The 24489-nt window shown below is 38.6% G+C and overlaps 1 protein-coding gene and 1 long non-coding RNA gene across 2 annotated transcripts in view; one reads left to right on the top strand and one right to left on the bottom strand.

Moving 5' to 3' along the window:
- Positions 1-2237: 2237 nt before the first annotated feature.
- Positions 2238-24489, bottom strand: part of tmtopsb (teleost multiple tissue opsin b) — a 34813-nt gene continuing 12561 nt past the window's right edge. The window contains exons 3-4 of the mRNA XM_044340272.1: positions 10611-10844; positions 2238-3211 (exon numbers count right to left, since the gene is read on the bottom strand). Coding sequence (XP_044196207.1) covers positions 2897-3211; positions 10611-10844 — 549 coding nt within the window. The 3' untranslated portion in view covers positions 2238-2896. The remainder of the gene's footprint in view (positions 3212-10610; positions 10845-24489) is intronic.
- On the top strand, positions 10838-22914 carry LOC122972879. The gene is made up of 3 exons (XR_006399866.1): positions 10838-11541; positions 11690-11862; positions 22403-22914. It is a non-coding gene; the product is annotated as an uncharacterized LOC122972879 (long non-coding RNA).

The following is a 24489-nucleotide window of genomic DNA, read 5'->3' as shown; positions in this document are numbered from 1 at the left end:
GTTACTGTTGTAGCTGCTGGAGGTGGAGCTAGTTTCAACTACTTTATATACAGTTAGCTAGTCCAGCGGTTCCCAACCTAGGGGTCGGGCCCCTCTAAAGGGTCACCAGATAAATCTGAGGGGTCGTGAGATGATTAATGGGAGAGGAAAGAAGAAGAAACAAAGTTCTGATACACAAATCTGTTTTCAGTTTTTGGACTTTTTCTCTAATCTTTGATTTTTTGGTGAAATATTGGATCATTTGAACATTTATTGAAATGAAACCATGTGAGAAGTTTAGAGGGAAAAATCACTATCTGGTGGAGCTTTTAACAACTCATAGACATCTGAAATGTGACACCGACTACACACTGCTTTTTGTAAGACGTCAAAAGCCGAAAAGGTTGAAAACCACTGGTTTCATCTTTCACCATGTATTGTATTTTAAAAGCTTGTTATATTATCCATTGTGTCAAATCTTCATCTGAGAAGTAACTAAAGCTGTCAAATAAATGTAGTGGAGTAGAAAGTACAATATTTCCCTCTGAAATGTAGTAGAGTGGAAGTATAAAGTAGCATCAAATGGAAATGCTCAACTAAAATACCTGAAAACTGTACTTGAGTAAAAGTACTTAGCTACTTTCCCCTACTGCTTGTAGCTAACGCTGCTCTTTCCACACTTTATGGTGTATTTGTTTTTAATAAATTACACAAGGTTTTGATTAAAACTCCTCTGTGGACACCCTCTTTGTCACAACACATGACAAAGCCAACTACAATTTTTCACAGGTATGTTTAATACCCTACAGGCCTTGAAAACCCAAAACACAACATTTGGGTGGAGTATTACTTTCAGATTAAAGGTTTACTCTGAGCAGCTGAGGTGTATTTGCAGCCCTCGGCTCATTATTCATTCATGGCCGTCAGTTAATATTCCAATCTTACTCTCCAGATGCTGCTTGTTTCTCACCGCGACGAAGGCTGTAATTTAGAACATTAATCTGCTTCCCTTCCGTAAATAATACCCACGTTAATAATTGATGGATTAATCAACACATCTGAGTATGACTAAGAGGAAAAAAAAAGAATGAGAGAAAGTGACAGTGCGCTCCAGTTTTCTGAAGGAAGACACACACTTTGGATGAAGTAAGCAGAAAAAAGATCGAGACGTCCAAATCTGTTTGTGACATGATTTCATTTATGTTACATAAGCAAAGAAAAATACATTAGGAGACACACAAACACAAAACCACATTTCCACTAAACAGCAGCTTCAGAAACATCTAGACAACTTAAAACAGTGAAATCTCTTTACATGTCCCTCATAACCTTGTGAAATGTCCCTTTTAATGGCTTTCATAACAATCCCCGCATCGATGACAGATGGCCTGTATGCCGCAAAGTGTAAATAAAGGCATAATTAAAAACCTTGACAGTTCTAAATTGCATAAATTGTTGCTTTACACTGCTAACAAACCTTTAATACTCTGTATCAAATCTTTAAATATCAGCCATGGAAACGGGGTCAGGAGAAAACGCTTTACCCCCTTCTTCAACCGAATTATCATCGGGAAAAAAAAGGGAGAATAATCCTGCTAACAGTAGCTACACACTTGAGCTGACAAAATATCTCATTGCTCCGTTTACAAAAAAACCCCACCACCAAACAGTTTATGAAATCTCCGCCAAAGAACGCTATGCTTCTCCAAAATGTTCCTGAATTATTTCTCAGATTAAGAGAGAACATTATTTAGTTACGTAACAAATATACTTCATCAATACAAGCAAAAGGCTTGACCTATTTACGTGGATATTTATTTTTTTTTTGTATGTGTGTGTGTATGTAATTGAATTAATGGGGTGCGGCAAATGCAATTTCACGTCTTCCTCTCCATCTGGTTCCTCTGAATCAGTAAAGTGCTATCGTGCTTAGTTCCATCGCTAACGTGCTAACGCCGGGCCTAATAAACGTGATGATTCTCGGCCCCGCGGTGAACACGCTCCCCTTAAGATGCTACACACTTCACATTCATTAACAAATCTTCCAAAAATATACACATCTGAATTCACAAATAAAGGGTTTTATTCCAAAAAACACTTAATTTCCAAAACCTTCGCTGCATCAAGTGTATCTTCCTGTCCTTATAAACATGTAGTTTTGTAAACGGACCTCTCCCGGCGTGAGAAATCACTTCAGTACTAACCCACAACGTCACTTTCTTTCAAGCATTTTGTAAAAGCAGGCATCATTTTTTCCCCCCCCCAAAAAACAGTGGACATGTCATTTTGTAATCAACCTCTTCATGTTGGCTCTGCGTAGGCTGCGTTCTGACACCTCGAGCCCCTGACCTTTTTTTCCCCCCACGCGTCAAACTAAAATTATTTGTCTTGATGTGCGGAAGCAAACGGCCACCCTTTCGTCGTCTTTTACACCAAGACAAAACTACACAAGTTTGTTAAATGTTCGTGATCCTGGATGCCTCCCTCTGGGCCCTTTTTGCTTAATTTTTCGGCAGAGGTAAGTGAGCTTCGACGCAACATTTGTGCTCTTGTGTGATGGATGTGATTACAGCAGATACATTCTAATGACAGAAGTCTGTAATCTTAACACGAAGCACTATGTTTAGCCCTAGTCTTCATTTCTACCTCCTGCTTTGTATACATACAGTGCCTCTGGTAAGCAGGGTGAGACTGGCGTTTTGCATGTGTCCCTGTTTGCCGATTTCACAGAACAATGATAATCTGTTAAGGGAATAAAATGTCCCAGTTTGTATTTAAGACTCCCACCGAGCTTGCTTTTTTTTCACTATTATGAGGATTTTTTTTTTTTCTTAATTGGAGACCTGTGCCCCCGCTCATTGTTCCTTTCTGCAAATGTTCGTCCCCTGTTGTTGTTGTTGTTGTTGTTTCCCAGCTCTTACTCCCTGTAGTGAGCCACCAGAATCAGTTTGGGTTTGGGGCTGTTAGCAGCAGCAGCAGCAGCAGCAGCACGGATGTGGGAAGCGACAGAGGCCGGATTCGATGGAGACAGAGTCACGTCGTTGGCTCCCTGCGAGGATCCGTGGATGGAGTTGGGAGTGGGCATGACTGAACAGGGGGCGGCAGCGGACACTTGGTGCTCCTTCTCCTGGCGGACGGTTCGGAGCGTCTTGGTCGCCCGCGAAAATGTCTTTAAGGAGGAGCCTCGCTCGGGGGTGGAGCAGCTGACCAACGCCCTGAAACACCTGTAGAACTACAAACACACACATATGCGGGATTAGTATCATTATTTTAAAAGGTTGTGAATAGTAGCGACTCGTAGTGGTGATTATATGGTTGTAAATGTAGTAAATGCTCAATCAGAAAAGACACAAGTGAACAAGACTGTAGATTATTTATTTAATTTTTCACATCATCAATTAACTAATTAAAAACAAAATTATCAGAAAAACGAGCACTTGAACAAACATCAGCATGATAAGAATGACCGAAAATGACAGAAACCATCTTTGGGAAAAATTTAGTTTGGCTCATGTCCCATCCGCTAACATGGAGGGGGGCGGGACTTATGACCTATACTGCAGCCAACCTTCATTTCTTGGGAGCTGTCATGACGTCCATATTTATATACAGTCAATGGATTTAACTGTTTATATACTGATTGTAAATAGGGGGACTTAAAGGCAGAATGATAAGGATTTTCTTAAAAAACAATGTATAGACTCTACAAAAAATAATCCTCTCAATCATCACTTATGACTCCCTAGACGTGTGTGGTGGTGTATTTATCTACAGAAACCCTCTACCTGTATTTTTTTTTATTTTGCTAAAGTAGTGTAGTAGTGGTGGGATAGTCATAGCAATAATGGCAATTATAGAAAAATAAAAAGAAGTAATGGTAGTAGTCAGATAATAGTCTATTACCTAATATCAAAATAAGCTATATTAGTAATATCAAGGTCATAGTATTAGTAGAAAAAGTAGTAGTGGGTGTGATAGAAAGTAGTAATAACAGCAGCAGTTGTAGTAGCAGAAGACAAAGTTATACTTAGTAGTTGCAGTCTTAAAGTATTAATTAGTGCAGTAGCAAGGTAAACTTCAATAGAAAGTAAAGTATATGGTAGCACTATAAGTACTTGTATTAGAAGTACCAGCTGTTGTTCAGTACTAGTATTAGTCGCAAGTATAAGTGTATTAATGGCAGTAGTAGAAAAAGTAGTGAACCTACACTAGTAGTGGATCTAGTAAGTGTTAGTAGGTGTAGAAATAGTAATTGTTGACCTAGTAGTATATCAAGTATGAAGTAGTATCAAAAGTAGCACACATAATGGTTGTAGTACCATGGGAATAGTAGTAAGGTAACAGCATTTAAAAGTTGGTTATTAGTAGTAGTAAGTAAGTGGAAGTAGTGGTAAAGTGCAAACAACACTGTATGAAATACAAATAGAAGTAGAAGCAGCAGTAGTGGGATAGTTAAGAGTTGTAGTTGTAGTTATAGTGGTAGAAATATTAACAATACACATAGCAGTAATAAAATACCGGCACATGAAATAGTATCACAACACCTAGTAGTTGTAGTATGATAATAGTGTGATAACATAGTAGCACTAGTGGTAACAGTGATAGAGGTAGGAGAACTAGTAGTAATTATAGTAATACTAATAGACATTGTAATAATAGTAGAAGTAGCAGCAGTAGTAATTGTAACACTAATTATGATATTATATTATGTAATAGTACAGTTCTGTTAGAAAATAAATGATCGACAGACAGATAAAGAAATAAATAAAGAGAAGATCATTTATCATTTAGATCCTTCTTCCCTCCGTGTTGGGAGTCCAGCAGGCTGCGTGCTCCCCTGGATAAACGTAGTGTACTTAGTATACTCTCCGGTTCCACACGTATACTTAAAGTCTACTACATTTCCCCAGGGCGCCGCAGATCAAACAGGCGTGCTTGCATGAAACATGACAACTCTCATATTACATCATCATAGTGAATAATTTCCTCCAGCATGATTCCACCCTTTGAAAGAAGTGACGTGCAGTGACTGATATGCAAAATGAGACCGACCAGTTTGTGGTGGGTTTTTTTTTTAACAGAGATACTTAAGCACTCGGCTGACAATTCATCATATATGAGCCAATTATTTTTTTGTTACCCCGAGGAACTTATGCGGCTTTCAAAATTAGCGCTCTGTTTTTTTTAAAAAATCTTCTAGTGTCTAACATCCCAGTGTATTAATCTACTGTACTTGTAAAGAAGAAGAAGAAGAAAAAAGCTGTTGGTTTAAAAGCAAAACCTTCAGGAAAGTGTGAAGTTGAAGTGTGAAGGAGAAAAGGATGTTTGAGGTGAAGGTAGGAAAAAAAAAAAAGAAGAAGAAGCAGGGAGACAAGCAGACGTCATCAGGGATTATAGCTGATATCAGGCACAGATTGGGATCTTAAGACTGAGGAGGGTCCAAATCCTCACCTGTCACTCTTAATCTTTGTGTCTTTAAAGCAAACACACACACATGACAGTACTGTGATGCATTTGTGTCATATGTATCTGCAGTAAAATCTCTTGAACGAATGAATGTTTCCATCCATCTATTCATGCACTTTTTTTAATCATTTGATTTATTTACAGGCTGATGAATCTGCTGATGTGTTTCCACACAAAGCCTTCCTGTCATCTGAGGATGAGTCCGGTCTGGTTACTTAAAGGTGCAGTGTGTAAGATTGAGTGGCATCTAGTGGAACAGACTTGGCAGAAATTTAATATTGTTATAATTAGTGTTTAATCCACATGAATATAAGAACCGTTGTGTTTTCATTAACCTAGAATGAGCCCTTTATGTCTACATAAGGAGCAGGTCCCCTTCTATGGAGGCCGCCATGTTGCAAAACCATGTTTCTACAGTAGCCCACAGCGGACAAACCAAACACTGGCTATAGGCAGAGTCCTGCACACGTCAAAAAAACTCCAGCCCGACAAAGTCTGCAATTTTTCAGCCTGAGCCCAACATGAGACCAACACCAATATCACTTTAAACTCTGTCTGATAAACGTGAGGATACTCTGTTGAGCCGCACATATATTAGTCAGCATTGTTTCAGAACGGGCCTTTAAATCTAAATTGAAGATAAATCTGTTTACCATGGCTGTTAATTGCATTTTAAAGCTGCGCTTTGTTATTTTTATCCTTTATGTTATCTTTTCAATACTTTACTTTTATCTATTTTTTTGTATTTTACTGTTTTATTAATTTTACTCGCCTCTTTTTAGTCTGTTTTTATTCCTTTTCTTATATTCTTTTGCATTTTGTAACAGGGATGCAAACAGGTAAGTTGTGAACATCATGTGGATATAGAAAACCTGCCACAACTACGGGGGTCCGGGGGTCTGGTCTCCCAGGGGGAAAATTTTGAAAGATATTCATTTGCTCATTTCATGCTCACATGCTCATTTCTAGTTACTTTTAAGTATATTTGCATCTGCCTGAAAACTAATTCCGACAGTCATTACGGGGTAAAACTACCCCACATAAAACACATAAAAGGAATCAATAATCAACACACTGATCTGCAGCTCAGTGCAGTGCACGCATTTCCAGCCCATAGCGTCAAACCACTTTGGTTCATCTGTAAAAAAAAAAGAGTTTCCTGCTCTACATCTGCATTTAAACTGTAAGAACTCAAAAAATGCAAATGTGTTTTGGCAGATGTAGATGGAAAATATCAGCTTCAAATGGTCACCAAACCACCCAGTAATCCATCCATCTGTCTCTCTAACAGACATGTAGGGCTGAAGAAGAATATTGGCAAAAAAAATTAGTGTTGATTATTACAATATACAATGCATCACATCTAAAAAGGTCATCACCGTTATTTCACCAGATACAGTTTATGCATCTGATAACTTCTACAGCTCCTAATGGAAAGCAGAAACATTAAGCAGATGTAGCTTTTTTTTTACTCCGGAAATTCTTCTTTTTGATGATTTCGGTCATCTTCCTCATTTTAAAGTAAGATTTTAAAATCCCACACAAAACACTTTATATTGTCATTAGAGCTGTAACTAGCGAGTGATCTGACAATTATTTTCATGATTAATTAATTAATAGTCTATAAAATGTCAGTAAATAGTAAAAAAAAATGCCTGTTTCTCACAAAGATGATGTCTTCAAATGTCCTTGTTTGTCTAACCAACAGTCCAAAAACCCCAAAATATTCAGTGTATGTCAAAGAAAATCATCAAAGTTTCACATTTTAGAAGCTGAAACCAGCACATTTCTGGCATTTTTGCTTAAAAAAAGTTTATTTGATTATTAAAAATAATTAATAATCAATATTAGTTAAAAAAAAACAAAAGGGCGGAGCTCAACTGTGAGGGCCGTGCCAGAGTTCATCTTCAAAACAGGCAGCGCCTGCAAGAGTTTTTCGATTTAACGACTAAATAATTACCTTTGCGAGATGAACGTGAAGTTTATTGTCACTCAGAGACTTTAACGTTAACAGAGCGGTTAGTCCGAAACGAGATTGGCTGACCAACATGCACACTGCATCATTAAACAACTTGAACCAACTCTGAGGTGAAGAAACTAACTGCATCTAACCTGATCAAACCCTGATACATGAATTTCATAGGTGACTTATTTTCATCTAATTTCATTTTCATTTCACTTTGAGCTAATGTCACCGAAAGGTGAAGAGTTTGCATCTTTAAAACACTTTGAATTTCCTTGTGTATTAAATGTGCCATATAAATAAACTGCCTGGTAAAACTAATTATGTAATCCACATAAATACGTTAACACAGTTGATGGAAACATTGCTTAAATCTCAGAAATTTCCTGCAACATTTATGGCAACATAACCAAAGATGAGGTGAAAATATTAAACATAACCAATTTGAAATATATAAATACTGGAAAACTACATTCACAGCATGACGTCCACATCGCCACCTTTTGCAGAAATATGCTAAGAACTGTAAAGGTGTAATTTATTCGGTGACAGCTCGGGTCCGGGGCGTGAATCTGCGCAGCGCTTGAAGTCTTCAACTCGCCTCAACACACTGCTGCCATAGTTATGGGCTGGGAGGAACTGAAGACTGAAAGCGCCACACAGCGCGGCCTCCAACGCGTTCCTCTGTGGCGCCGAAAGCTCAGTTAGTAGCTTAATCATCACACACGCACACACACCACACGCCGAAAAACTTCACTACAGCGCCGGCAGACAGAGCGCCGTCGTAACAAGTCAATCATCAAAGAAAGTTAAATGTCTTGCAAGCTCAAAAGTGACAGAGAAACAGGCAGACCAACAGGAAAAAAAAACAAACCCTGAGAGACAGACTGAGGTAGAAGCAGATAAAAAGAGACAGAGACAGATAAAAGAGTGTGTGTGAATGTGTGAGAGAAGAAGGAAAGGTCACCGCCTCCGTGTGTCCTTCCCTGATAGTATCATCACATGCTAATCAAAATCAAAGCTACGTTACCTTCTGGAGATTAAAAAGAACTTTTCTTTCTACTCTCCCCGCCCAACACCTTTCTCTCTCTTACCTGTCTTTCATCTTCATGTCCTTCCTTTAGTCCTTTCTTTCATCTATTCCCACTTTTACTACCTTTTCTTTTCTTTCCTTTCTTCTCTCCTGAAAGCCTATCCCTCTTCCCTCCCGTCTTCCTGCCACATTTTCATTAAAACTTTCTTAGAATTGTGTCTTTTTTTTCTTTACTTCTGTCTTTTTTTCTTCCATCGCTTGACTTTATTTTAATTATTTTTAGCCTTTTGCTATTTATCCTCCTTTCCTCTCCTCCTCCTACCATCCATTTCTCTCTGTCTTCCCCATTTCTATCCAATTTAATTCCTTTGAGCAGTCCTCCTATCTTCCTGTCTTTCCTTTCTTTTTCTGTTTGCTCTATCTCTCTCCTCTCCTGTTTCTGCCATCTTTTCACTACCTTTTATCTCTTTTCTTCTCTTTCATTATTGAGTCCCCCTTTGTCCTCAATAAATTCTGTTTTTCTATCCAAAATTTGTCCTTGCTTCTTCTCTTTTTCTTTCATTTTCTGATACTCTGTCATGAATTGTTCAATAGCACCGATGGTGCGCAGTACGCTCCGGCCGAGGTGCTTGTCGGATGATTGAGCAACGTCTAAAACCCCCCCAATTTCTTTAAAGCCCCCCTCCACTCATAATGTGTTTTGCTTTTTGATCCTTCGGTTGGGTGTTGGCGCTTCACTGTGCAGAATGATATATATGCAAAGTTTTGTTTTCACGTTCATCTGCTGAAGTTTCTCTGTGCTAACAAAAGTAGTTTTGAGCCAATCACGGGCCAGTATTCAACTTACGCAGATGTGATGTGAGGGAGGAGTACAGTATATATATGTCATTTTAGGGATTTTATCAAGATAATTGAGCATTTTTTTGTGTGTAAAAACCATATTCAAAGTGGAGTGTTTTATATACATCTTAAAACATGTCTGGAGGAGACAATACGACACTCAAGCCCTCTTCATGCAGGTTTGAACGTCTTCTTCATCTCTCAAGCTCTCTTTTTAATTGTCATTACAACTTCAGTACTTTGTCACGTCTCACGTGTACATCTGAGTGCAACACGATGTATGTTGTGTGACTCATCCCTGTATTTAAACCATTATTGCACGTCACCCCTCTCTATAACAGCGATATTTTTACCCCGCCGTTAAGTGCAGCTGGTCAGAAAAACCATGAACACTTTTACCCTGATGACACACCATACACAGTTATAATTGAGTATAATCCAGCCTATTACTTAAGGGTTTGTGTCTTTACTGAAGCTGTCACATTAATTGTAATAATCACATTATATTCAGAGATGATTAGATAAAGAAAATAATACTTCTGAGTCATTTTTTGAACTGGAAAAGCTTCAAGCAGAGTAAAATAACTCTCTGTGATGCTAATATTTGGTTACAGTTATTACACTAATCTACTAATGACTGTCAATGTCAATTCAGAAGGCCAGTGATGGCATTGACCAGATTACTTCCTCTTTCTTTGTCACTAGTGTTTTTGTTTTTTTTTTCCCCTGTGCAGCGTCCTTGAATGTCAGTGACGTGTGTCGCAACCTCACGTGGAGAGGCGAGGGTTGTGGTACGTTGACGCCGTTATGACTTTGACACCGTGATAATAATGTCGCACCTCAATCTCATTGTATTTTATCTCTGGCTTTGTAGTGGGATACGAGAGTGTGTTTTTTTTTCTATCTGAAGGCGTAAATGAGGAGCAAGCAGATGGAGAATGGAGGTCTGCTTGCACCTACATTAACCTCCCCTGGATGTGAATCTCATATGACTTCAATTACAAGGCAGAGCAGATAATTAGACCCGATCTCTTGTTAGACACACAAGTGTAGTTTAGTTTAGTTGGTGGTGATATTAAATGTTTTTCTTATTGTCAAAAAATCTAATGAAATGACCAAAAGCAACAGTTAAATGATCCCACTAACAAGTAATGTGTGTGTCGCAAAAGTTCGATATATCTTGATGATGATGAGTTCAGGTTCTGTAGTTTATCAAACGCTAACTAGTGCGCCAAATGTTAATTAATCTGTGGCTGAAAGTAGTCCCCTAAAAATATGACTTCTGTTCTAGTATCGGCTGTTCGAGCGCGGTGACAGTGAACACCTCACCTGTTTGTTCATGAAGATGTAGATAAAGGGGTTGATGACGGTGGAGAACTTGGCCAGCAGCGAGGGCGTGATGCTAGCCTCCGGGGTTAAAAGGTCACGGGGGCCAAAGGTGGAGAGCAGAGCCGCCACCCCGTAAGGCAGCCAACAGACCAGGTAGCAAACCACCATCGTGACGACCATCACCAGCACTCGCTGCTCTCTGCGGCGGGTCACCACCGAACTCACACTGCGGACCTGAGACAGCAAGAGGGAAAAAAACTATTGATGCATTGTCATGACTCACCATCATACTACCTCTTTTTGTTATTTAATTAGTATTATTATTATTTTCTTTTTAAAATTACTATCATTATTTTCAATATAAAATATATACATATTGTAATGTAATGTAATGCTATAAGTATTAATGTAATCCTATGTCTGCAACTGTAAATCTACATAAAATGCACTCCTGTAATAAAGTATTTTAAAAAAACTAACACAAATATGATCCCATCAGCCTGAAAATGCAACAGTTTAAGAGACAAATCTCTGTCATTGTGTACTCTACCGGGGGTCAGTTTATGGACAATACTCTCAACAACTTGTTTTCCTGCCTCAAAACACAGGCTTTATTGTCTCAACTTACCAGCAGAAACGACTGCCCACATCCCACAATTCATCATATGATGAAGTATTAGCAGATTATTTTGAGAATAATTCTGACCAATATGTACAAAAAAGGGTTTGTATATAAATTTAGCAGATTTTTAGCACAGATGTTTCGGCTATGACTTCTTCAACTTTTAACTTTTCACTAACAATGAGCGTCAAGTGACTTTCTCAGAGTTGCCTTACTGAAAATTTCCCAGGATCAGATATTAACATGGGAAACTCTCAACGCACAACTACAACCAGCAAGGGAAGGATCACGTGACGGACGGAGAAAGACGTGAGTAGGCTAGTTTTTGATAGCTTTCCTAGCTTAGTTGTTCTTTATTATAAGGGAAACAGTCAAGAGGAATAAAACACAGCTGTCACTGGAGGTAAAGTAAGTTTATTAATCAACCTGCTGTGTTTCTTCTGAAACTTCTGTTTAGTTTGGACACATTGTGATTGGAGAATTGGACATGATGTCTAATTTATCAGATTTTGAAAACCCTCGCGAGGCAGCTGGATTCACAAGATCACAGGAGAATCCACCTCGACAGGCTTCAAGTTACACGCTTGTGTCCGAACCACTGGTGGTTCAGAACAACAGCTGCCTTGCAAGGTAAGACAGTGATGGGCAGATGGTTCATTCAATCACCTGCCAAGTATTTTTTGAAAGTGCTAATTTCCAAGGACAACTTTTCAGATGTGTAACAAACCTTTACATTCAGGTCAGGTTATATTTAAGGATCTTTTGTTACTTTTCACAGTTCTATTAACAGTATTTTCCATCAAATTGTTTAATCTGTGGATCTGTCACTCAGTAAAGGACTTCTATCAACTCTGATCAGAGAAATATCAGATAATAACAAGGACACACCTCAATAACAATTAAGTAAAAACATAACAAATGTCATTTTTAACAATAAATTCCGACTAAAATGTGTTATTGTAATATTTTTTATTAAAAGTTACATATCAGCTTGAGTTTCCAGGCCGTAGTAAAACAAGCTAGCAGATTAACTTGCTAGCATAGGTGCTAGCTTGGCTACCCTGGTCTATATGTAATTCTCTCTTTGCAGGTCGTAGTTGTTAAAAACAACTATTTCTAAACAATATGGACAACAACCCAACATGATGAAAAGACACGTGATATACTGCAATGTAGGGCTGCAACTAACGATTACATTCATTATCAATTTACAGTATCGGTCTGTTTTTTTTTCTTAAAAATGACTCCAAAGAATTAATCGAATATTAATTGAATACTTGACAACTAATTGATTAATCAACAAATTGTTGCAGCTCTACTGCAATGATTATATGAGAGTAACTGTCATGTTATTGTAGCATAACATGACATAAATCAAAGGTAATGAAAGGTTGTTAAGGAATCGTTTCTTCTACCTTCAGATAGTAATTTTAACACCTAAACTGTAAATTTTTCTCGGAATATTACAACTTTTTCTTAAAATATTGTCACTTCAGACACAATAGCACACGTTTGTGGGGATGTTACACATTTACAAAGAAACAGCACATAATGTAACTCAACAACTGTGTGAGCAAAGCGTATCGGTATCTATGGTGACGGCTGCTTCCTGCTTATTGTGGTGCAAATGCTTTTCAAAGGTTTATGTTTATTTATACACTCACTCACTTAATACAGAGCCCCTCACAGCCGTGATTGTGTTTTTTGTGTTTTACTTTTTTTTCCACAATATGCTGAACCTTTGATATTAAATTCCTTCTGAAAAATGATCCATGCTGACTTTTAAAGTTATCGTTCCATTTATTAGTTATGAAACCAGTCAGTCAGTTAAATCAGTGACTGACAAAGCTCATGGCAAACTCCAACCTTCAAAACGTCACAGTAGAGACGTATTGATAGTGTCAGTGCCTGAAATCTGATGGCTGTTACTGACATCCTCCTTCTCCAGAGTTTCTCTAATTACACCAGCTCGAAGGGGGACATCCTTCAGGTTCTACTGCAGTGGACCTCCCACTGTCTCACAGAAGGAGCCTGCAAGCATGAACATGCCCCCTGCCTGAATCCCTGCTGTATTTCCTTGTTTGCTTGTTTTTTATTCTAACCATCCAGCCTCCAAAAACTGGATTTAAGAAACAGTTTGAGCCGTAGTTCTCATTCCCACTGAAGCAAAATCCTTTCCACAAAGATGGTCACAGCCTTGTAGAAAAGGGGTAAGTCGCCCATTTGTTGCTTCTTCTGGAAACAGCTGCCTGTCAATAGCGAGCACTGGAGTGTGAGCAAGAGAGACATAGGATCAATTGATCAATCAATAGATTGGCAGACAGATGCTTGGCAGTGGAAAAAGCTAACTACATCTATTGAAATGCAGGAGCTGCAAAGGCTTAACTGACATTTAAACCCAAACAATCAGATCCTGCCAACATAAATATTTCATTCAGGAATCCTAAATATTCATAAGTATGGCAATATCATTTTAAAGTCAAAAGTCAACAGACGAGAGACTGAAGGAGAAGATTCGGGCTGTGATTTTTGGGCTGTGCAGCTTCCTTTGGACTCACGCATCAGTAACCATTTCTAAGAGTTACAAGTAGAGACATACCCAGCGCTACTGAGGCCAACTCTCCTCTGAGGGAAGTAGCTATTGGTTGCACAAACAGTCAAAAAAATATCATGTGCAGCTTTGTTTATGCATGACTTCTCCATTTACACGCAGAGCTTAATATAAAGCTGTGTCTGCATGTGTTTTCCCAGTGGCCCCATAAATAAACTTGGCTCTTGTTGAGTTGAAGAACAAGATAAAAAAAAAAAAATTGCCATAAATGCCCAGGAATGCAAATTTCCACCTTTACATAACCCCACTGTATGTGGTTTCTGACTAAATTTGCAAATGTGTCTTTGCCTAACAGCTATTGTTGCTGACAATTTCTCGGCTGGGTTCATACTGATGTTTTAGCCCTCTAGTTACATATTTTATCTTTCTTTTCCAGGATTCTATGAAAAACAATTTCGAGTACAAAGACTGGAAATGTGGGATGGCTAATCAAGGGTAGACTTTGTTGTCTTTACCTTTTTTTTAGGCCAAATTTTGTTGGAGTACGATTGTTAAAGGAAACATATCATACACATTTTTTTAATTCTGGGGATCTTCTGGAATATCATTGCATGATTTACTCTTTATTTGTGTTATACTGGCCCTTTATGCAGCCCCTCAGTTCAGCCTCTGTCTGAAACAGGCCGTTTTAGCTCCTGTCTCGTTAAGGCCCCCCTCCTAATGAGCCCACTCTGTTCTGATTAGTTAACTCCAAGAAGCTGCCCCTCAAAAACATCCGTACATGTTTGATCCAAATCGAATTATGCAAGTGGACAAAATGAACAGCTGATTGAAAAACTCCCATATCAAGGAATCAACAAACTGTCAGAAAGTCTGAACAAACAAACAAACATCAGAGCTGAAAAATAATACAATTATAAATCTATCAAACAAGCAAACATTGTTAAAAGGATAAAATCAATGTGGTCATTTAAAAAGGTTGCGGTTTGGCATCCCACTTGACACTTGATGGAAATTAATTGATATATGATCAAAGATATGTCTGTACAGCAAAAAAAAAAATAGCTTGAATGTGCCGATTTTAAACATTCATCTTTGCCATAAGGTCTCAGTTGTTGAGCTGCCACCTATTGAACGATGATTTGCAGAATGAAATCACACAGCTGTCATCCGTCATATGTTACCCAACGTTACGCAAACTGCACTCTCTCCATCCTGGTGACAGGTGCTGTGTCAGCAAGATGTCAAGGATGTTTTAAGAATATTTCAGACCACCGCCTGGCAGAGTACAGAAGATGTAAAAAAAAAAATATATATATATAAATATATATATATATATAATATGGCATGTGTCAGGTCAAAAATGGTCCAGGCACTGTCACGTTATCAAGGACGTGTTCCATCATCTTGCTGGTCTGCCAAACATCAGTGATGCTGCACATGGGACTATCAGGGTACCAAGAGTCAATAAGAATGATAGGTAACAGAAAAAGCTACAATCCATGCAATTAGTAGCCTATCGATTGTCATGCAGACATGGCGCTGACAAGTGTGAAAAAAACTTTCCAAGTGAATTAGAGACAGGCGAGCCTGTAAAGGAGTAGTTTGATACTTTGTGAAATACGCTTATATGCTTTCTTGCAGAGAGTTAAATGAGAAGATCGAAACTCGAGCTTCTCTGCTATAGAGCTTCTCATCTATCTCCTGGCAAGAAAGCAAGTAAACATATTTCCCAAAATGTTTAACTATTCCTTTAAATATGAAGCTCCAAATGTATCTCCTAATTTAATATGAATGAATGCATTTTTATTTTCATGTCATACCATTAAAAATGATCCGTCTCACATGGGATTGCAATAATACAACATATAAATAACAACTTCTAGTACACATTATTTAATAATTTTTCAATTCCTTCTAAATGTAGTTTGATCAGTTCTTCAATGTAAAACCATGTGCAGTTCATCAATCATACTAAGGGAAAAATTTCAATTCAATCCTAGTAATAATAATACAAATTTAAAAAAAACAAGACTACGCATCAGCAGAAAACCTGAGTAGGTGGGAGGTCTACATCCTGATTGTCCATCATACTGAAGAAAAGGACTAAGGAGACAAAATTTGTACAATTCTGTGCAGAGGAGAAGCCTGAAAGTACACCATGAATCTTAAGTCTAGCCCTTAAATTGGCCAAGCATAGGCAGAACGTTGAGGGGCCCCGGGGGCTGCACAGGCGCCTTGAAACATGGCAGGGAGTATAGATATTTAATGTGTCAGAGCTGCTGTGTTTGAGCTGTTTTCAGGGAGCCCACGACTTCCTGCTGTGCATGAGTAGATCCAGCTCCATACAAACTGCAAGCGTTGGCAGTAAAAGTCCCACAAAGTCGTGATTTTCTTCCCTATTCTTTATTATGTGTGTCATTTATAATATATTTAATGTATAAGGACAGCCTGGAAAATGAAGCAGCTTCTTTCTCATTTTACAAAGACACATGTATGAGCCGACTCTGCCCGCCTGAGAGAGAATAAGATTGGAAAGAGCGATGGTTGTTGCTGGAATCAGCAATAACCAAGACTGGTGTAAATCACAGGGACAGACACAGATAGGAGTGAAGGGGGTCCCAGGATAGAAAGGTGTCAGTCGGTAACGTAGTGAGATTGTCAGAAAAGTAAAATTTCACAGTTATTAGTTGCATGTCAGACCGTCACGAGATGCCTGTTCGAAGGTTGGATCAATTTTGGATTATTCTCAAAATGTTCTGCTTCCAATCTGCAAAAGTATAAAAAGACTAGAAGATTGCACTCAGTAGGATACAGATCTCCTCCTGGTGTGTCTGTCATTTTCTTTAAGATGCATAGAATAGTGTAATGGTATTGTAACCGAGCGTCCTGGGTTCACATAATTGTATTAACTTATTAAGGTCACAATAAATGGGATGATAAGTCCAAACCTCTCAATTGAAACATTGTTATTTATTTAGAAAATTTTATTATTATGTAGAACATTTTATTGTAACACACCACACAAAATAAAACCCCTCCCAAACCAAGAAGAGTTGAATCTCACTCAAATGTCCCTCCAGACTCCCTTACAGTCAAGATGGCGGCGGAGCTAACAAAAACGTGGATTTATTCAGCTCGTATCGTGCCTAACTTTAGTGGATCATAATATATCCGGTATGGAATTAACCTGCAGATGCTCCAGTTCAAGATGAGACCAAACTTTTCTATGAATGTCAGTTTTTGAGCCACGACAAAGGTCAAAATGTGGCCTGCAACAGACTTGTTTTTAGCCTAGCCGATCACCAGAAATGCCTTTTGCTGCAGTTGTTGATCACTGGCCAGTAAAGAGGAGTGAGGAGTCAAACACATTATAAAATAGATTCTTCAACAATTGTGAATCACCACAACCACGAGAGGTACTTGAGCATACAGCTATAAATGTGCACAAAAAATATTAGACTGATGGGTCCAGTAGTATGCAAGATTAGTTGCAGACAGATATACACACACACAGATGGACACATGCACACACCAAATGCATGCACGAGAGAAATGAAAGAGATTCTGCAGGTGAGTTTTTCTGTGTATGGAGATGTGAGTGTGTGCCCTGCAAGTGAGAAAAATGCATGCTGTGTAAGCTGAGGATTATCTTTCCCTCAGGTCACCTTACACCTTGGCTGCCAAAAGACAATAATACACACACATGCAAACGGAAACACACACAAATCCATGAATATACTGTATATACAGTGTGCAGACCACCTGATGCCAATCTGGATCACCTTGAGCATTTTCTCTTGTCTTCCTCCACATAAAGTCAGATTTTTATGGTGGTTACTCCACAATTTTGCCAAATATCCTCACACAACATTAGATAATAAAACCATCATATCATAACAAAGCTGTGAGAGTGATTAGGATGATTGCCAGTTCATTGCCTGAAGCAGTTATCTGAACAATTCTTGTTTTCAGATTCTGGCAACGTGTTTGTTTTAATGAGTCGAATCACTTGTTAATTTTTGGATGATAGCTTAATAACCTGGAGTGGATTGCCACTTGAACTGAGGATTAAAATCAATTGTTAAACTGTGCAGGATACAACTCCAATCAACCTGAAGCACCTGAGGCACTCGCAAACACAAAACAAATACATGAGACAAAGACGATTATCTGACAACTCTGCAAAAACTGGGTTTTATCAAACAACAAAATCACAAACAGCCGTCTCAACCTTCCCCATCAATGTCATTAGTATGTGAAACTAAAACTGCACACTGCTTTCAGTTATTTATTTTACTCAGCAGTTAATTTGGTGAAGCAAAAATGCGACTGAACTGGTTTTACTTAGAAGTCAGCTCAAAGAAATCACACCAGTATAGTGTTGCATTATGCAGTGATATGACAACACACCATATGGTTTCTTTAAATCTGCATAAATTACCACAATAAGTGGTAAATACAACACTGACATATTATTACCTTATAAAGGTGATAATGTGTTAGCAAACAGTTGCCTATTTACATATCCAGCAGACATGGTGCAACAAATTCATTGATTTGGAGTCGTGATGAATGTGAGTCCAATATTTACTCTCTTTTTAGCTCTGGTTTGGTCCCCACCAACTCTTGAGATAAATATCTGACTTTTTAGCTGCTATATGCTCTATAATGGTCACCAGCTAGTCTCTATCTTTATGTGTCTGCCGTTGATGCTGGAACGGTAGCATACAGAGGGTTTATCAAAATTTTTCCCACTAAAAACAGCTTCCTGCTGAGCCTGGAAATTGCACTAATGAGAGCAGTGAGAGTTAACCAGAACAGTGAAGTTACGGGCTGTGAAACCAAAACAACGAGCTGAAAGATGCTAAAACGCTAAATAGCGCTGAGAGGAACTGCAGAGTTGACTATGGGTTTGACAGTTCTGAGCAACACTTGTTGCACATAGTCATTTGATCTATTGTTACTATAGAAATATTTATCACAGCGGCTTTAAAAAGATGGGGTGGTTGGCAAATAAGTTAAAAATATAGAATAATCCCCCAAAAAGCAAAAACAAGCAACTTCCCACTCTCTTCTCTTCCCAACACTCCTTGTAAAGAAATAACTTTCAAAATTAAGTTACTCTGTGCTTTACAAAAAACAGAGAACTGAGAAATGCATAGATCCAAGTTAAATTAAATATAAACAAATATGATTAAATAAAATAAAACTGAACAAATAAAATTAAAAGATGAAATAGAGTAATTTGGGAGTCGTCAGGATAGAAATGGAAAATGATTTGGTGCTTTTTTTTTTACCTAAAAGTAAACATGTACACAGAGATTAGTAAAGGGCCAAGGATTGATTCCTGAGGTACTCCGAGAGTAAAATGAGCTGTGGAAGATTTACAGTCACCTACAGCCACACCAAAGGTCCTGAGAATATAACCAAATACCAGAAAAATATCTTTAGGTCAGTTTGGTAGAGTATTTCTAGCAGAAAGTCTATTGTCTTCTCTATCAAATACAGAAATACACATCCACACCTAAAGTGAACCTAAACCTCAGAATATTTGTGTATTGTCTACAATTCTCACCTGTATCGTTAAAAACATAATGATAAAAGGATGTGGCTGCCAACCTGATAAACTAGAAAATCACAGCCATAACTCTTCAATTTAACCATCCCATCTCACTTTTCTGTGTTTATTTCTCCTCTTCTATACACCTATGAGTGTCCATCAACATACTTGCCATCTGCTCCTAAACTAACTGACAGGAAGCAAGAAGACATAGAGAATTCTCACTACATCTGGCTCCGTTTTCCTCGGTTTCTCCGTTTAATTAATTGAAAAGGCATCGTCGGCTAAACGAGCAAGTTTGAAGCATCACTTTCTCTGTCTCAACTCCCTCTCTAATCCTCCATCTATCTTAAAGCATTTAATGACTTCCAGCAGATGTGAAATCATCTGCCGCACTGAAAACTACACCAAATGAGGAAATGCAGCCATCCTACCAGTCTAAAGGTCAAATCCAGGCTGCGAAGAGCAGGCCGTCTCCTCTGAGTGAAAATTGCCCAAATTAATTTCAGGTGCCTGGTATGCTGTCTGATATGAAATCATCTTGTGCATAAAGAGATTTAAACTAAAACTCAAGTGCAAAACTTATATCTGATTAAACATAATTCATCACCGCTGGCTGAACCGTTGTGCTTTTTTTCTTCCATAATCATCCTTGAGTCACATGAATATTTTCATGTTAGCCTGAGGTGATTTAAACATATTTCTTATTTTGGATTCTGACTGTCACTTAAATCTCAAATGAACTTGAAAATAGTACAAGAAAAAAAAAAAAAAGTGAACTCCCACGAGTAACATAATAAACCATCCACTTGAAAACTGGAATGAGTTTGTAGAGAAATGATTAGTTTTCTTAGTAGTAATATACGTTTTTGCACAGCTGATGTGGATTCATGCTTTCCTCCGAGGAATACAAGAATAGTTGCAATATTGAGGAAATTTTAACTTTTTTTTTTTTATAAAACTATAAATTATACTTTTGTGGAGACCCTGCTCGACAAAACAAAGACACAAAGAAAACTTCAACGTGATTGCAGGCATGACAGAAACCCACAGAGGCATAGCACAGGAACCAGCAAATGGTGTGGTAAATTAAATTCTTGTGCAAACAGCGTCAACACATCAACACCCAGAGCTCGCAGAAATGAACAGAGTGCAGTTTATGGCCTGTGAACAAACACATTTAACCATCCCACACAAAGTTAGGAGAAGATGTGTGACGCACAGGCAAACAGTGAGCTCTGTATGCATGTAGCTGCCAAACATATTAACATATGAGACATGAGAAATAATGCTTATAGTGTAATCACACTGAGGGCAAAAACAGTTACACAGGATTTAAGATTACTGAAGTCAAATATGTTTTTTTGTCAATATTATCTCCTAAAATGATGGTCAACCTGTTTAAAAACTTCCACACATGATCATTTTTTCTTTAAAAGTTAAAGACATTGAGTATAAAAACTATTACAATGAACTTTCAAAACCAACCACGTATAATTTGTAGGATGTAAACTCCTCCACAGGTCATTAAAACCTCTGCATCCCCAGAAACAATATGAAGACACGCCCTTGGTGTCATCAGTGGCAGCTACTGTACAGCCCTGGTCTGCACACACACACATACACACACACACACACACACACACACGCATATAGTTCACAGACAAACACAGTTAAATGAAATGATGAGTTTTTGTCTTCTGTGATTAGTCGTCTGTAATCCTGTCATTAACACCAGCCTGCAGACAGAAACTCTGCGCTGCTCTCTACTTCCACCCCTAATCACTACTTTCAGCTTTCTTACTCGAGTCTTTGAAATTCTCTCAGCTGCTCTCAGCTTTCTTCTGACCTTCTCTTACCTGTTTTTTTCCCCAACTCATCTCATCTCGTAATTTCAGACTGAGCCTGCAAAATCTGACTACTTGTAATTTTAGCAGCATGTCGCCGACAAAAGCAACATTTCAATCGAAGGCACTTACACCAGGCAAGCGGCCATTTATAGCAAATGTTTATGTTTATATTTGGGGGACTCTGCAATTTAAGGGAGCTTTTAAAGAATCTGGGCGGCGACGAGCATCTACTGAGAGAACTTATCCCCCCTAACAAACACATACATAAACTTGAAATCTTTGTAAAGTCAACAAAACTTTAAAGGAGATGTATTATGCATATTTCCAGGTCTATATTTTTATTCTGGGGCTCTACTGGAATATCTTTGCATGATTTACAGTTAAAAAAAACTCCTTATTTATCTTATACTGGCTCTTTATGCAGCTCCTCAGTTCAGCCTCTGTCTGAAACAGGCTGTTTTAGCTCCTGTCTCTATAAGGTCCCCCTCCTGCTTCCTGTTCCAGAGGTAAACAAACTAGCAGGATTTCACTTCCTTTTCTCGTTCTTTACTCAAAATATAAACTTTTCAAAGACATCTATACATGTTCAAGCCCGAATCCAATTTGAAACGTGTGAGGACAACATGAACAACCTGTGGAACAAACTTAGCAAAAAAGTCTACCAACGGACGGCCATTTGTGGGCATACACGAACAATCTGATGTCATCACGAAGAGGAAGTAGAGGTAACTTTTCATACTAAGTGTTCAGAGCAGACTGAAGCCCTGACTTTTGACTATCAGGGAGCAGTTTTATATGTTTCACCTCAAGATTTGGAACCTTGACTATGTTTAACAGTATAAAAATGACAGAAAATCACAAAATGTTAGGAGGTCAGTTATACTTCCCCCTTCCCTTTGTTTTCCCATGGTTTTCCCTTCCTAGTGTTTCATGTTTGTCCCCAGTCTGTCTCTCTCTGTGTTTGTGTGTAGGGGAAGGGGGGGAGCGTATGCTGGGCTTGGCCTGCTGGTTTCCCTCTCCCACTCAACCTGAGCACCTGCAACTGATCTACTAATCAACTCCACAAGCTACAGCAGTATAAAGCCCCGGTTCATCTCTCCAGACTTTGCCAGATCACCCAGTCACCAATGTGGTTCTTGTAAGCTACTTGTTTGTTTCTCTGATCTCCTGCTAACCTGCTAACTCTGTTTTCTGCTTGTGCCTCAGGTTCACCACTCCAGCTCCCAGTACACCTACCACGTCAACCTCATCTTCACCTGCTGTTTGCTAGTTTGGATTGTGGATCCCCCGTTTGCTCTGCCCTGCATTGAGCCCCTCTGCCTGCTCCGCTCTGCCATTCCCAGCCCCTTTGCCACATCCAAAACCAAAAAACACTCAGCTAAGCCATCAGAACCATCCTCAACTCAAGCTACGATAAACTGTCCTTAACTATTCCTGTGTCTCCTGGTCTGTGTGTGCATTTGGGTCCTACAAAAAGCATTATATGTCCCCTTTTTGATATATAAGAAGGTTAGGGTGGGGGAGGTAGCGTACCAGCATAATAATAGTGAGAAGTAACATGTTATAAAGGCTGCCTTTTACACCTGTATGGCTATGATTGGATGTTACCTGTCAGCTAACAGCCAAACAGGAGCCACTGAGTCAACTGATGCAAATCATCTATATGCAAGTCCGACTTCAGAGCTCTGTCTGAACTAACACAATACACCATAACATTAGTCTGGTCACGTCTGTGTTATGGAAAGAATATATGAGCAAACTCCTTCTGCTGACGACAACCAGGAGATTTGGTTGAAAGTTCTGGCAAAAGCTAATGTGGACCACAGATCAGATTTTCTCCCCTAATACCGATTCAGATATCCATCAAATCTCTTAAATAAATTTAATTCCACTCACCAATCATTTTAAACACAACACAGTTCATCCACAGTGTTGTATAACATCTCATTGGGATCATTCTTATGCAACTTATCATGAGACTGTGAGTGTAAAACATAAGTGCTTAAGTGTAAGTGGAGATGTAGATGCAGGCGTGTGCATATTTTAATTACACTGACCTAGATGAGGGTGCGTCGTTATAATCCCTAATCCTCAGTTAAATGTATACCTGACCTGAGGACAGATCACTTGTCTAATACATGTAACACACACAAGTTGTGCTTTAGGATAACTGGTGTTGTGAACAGATATCGACTTTTAAAAACCACGAGGTGATAAATCACCAGTTGAAGCTTTGTTGTTCAGTGTACTTTTAGAAAAAGATATATTGAGCTGATGTTTGGTAATGTTAGCTAACCACAAATGGCCCTGTCACCATTTGTGGTTTCACAGTAAATGCTTACCACACTGCCTTCACACTACAATGCACTTATTGTTAAGCAGGAAGTGATGAGTAATAGCAGCAGCTTAATGCAACCAAATTACCTCGCAGCAGCAAATGAGCAGAGCAGAATAGGAAAATAATAAAGTATTTAAATGTGGATCTGTCGGGGTTGGCCGATACCCAATCTGCTTAATGAGGTCTATATTGGAGCAGATAGAACAGTGAATCTCTAACTATTTCCAAGGTCAAGAATTAACTTTCACATATATGAGCCAAAGGTGCATTTTCAAATTAGGCTGCCATCTATCCTAATATACGATAACTCTGTAGCCGTGTTTTTGCAAATATTACTTTGTGGTTGGTAGTTTCAGTTTCTGTTTAGTTTCCCTCTGCTGTACTTTTCTTTCAATCAAAATCCCTGGTTTCAAGTACAAAGCAATACTTTATTCATGAGTCAAGTGAGGGGAGAAATAGAAAGTTCACACCCGAAATGAAAATATACATTATTTCTAAGCAAGCATGTGTGCTCAGAAATAAACTGCATCTTGTAATGACATACTTTATGTGCCCACTCCCAAACGCTCACCCTTTCTCCTTTGTGTTTGTATCATGCAAGTCCTGACATTAAAATTTCAAAAGAGCCACTAATTGTAGCTTAAAGGTCCAATGTGTAGAATTTAGTGACATCTAGTGGAAGAAACTTTGCAGAAATGGAATATAATATAATAGTGTATAATCACCTCAAAATAAGAATTGTTGCGTTTTCTTTACCTTAGAATGAGCCCTTTATATCTATATAGGGAGCGGGCCCTCTTCCATAGAGACCGCACTGTTGCACTGTTGCACTGTTGCACTGCCATGTTTCTACAGTAGCCCAGAATAGACAAACCAAGCACAGGCTCTAGAGAGGGCCTTTTGTGTTTTTCACGAGTTTCATGGTCACTGTAGGTTCTCCTGCATGCTTGGAATG

Source organism: Thunnus albacares, chromosome 21, assembly GCF_914725855.1.
Source record: "Thunnus albacares chromosome 21, fThuAlb1.1, whole genome shotgun sequence".
NCBI classification, from domain to species: domain Eukaryota; kingdom Metazoa; phylum Chordata; class Actinopteri; order Scombriformes; family Scombridae; genus Thunnus; species Thunnus albacares.
The sequence above is the reverse complement of the archived record's forward strand: the minus strand, read 5'-3'. Positions and strand labels throughout refer to the sequence as shown.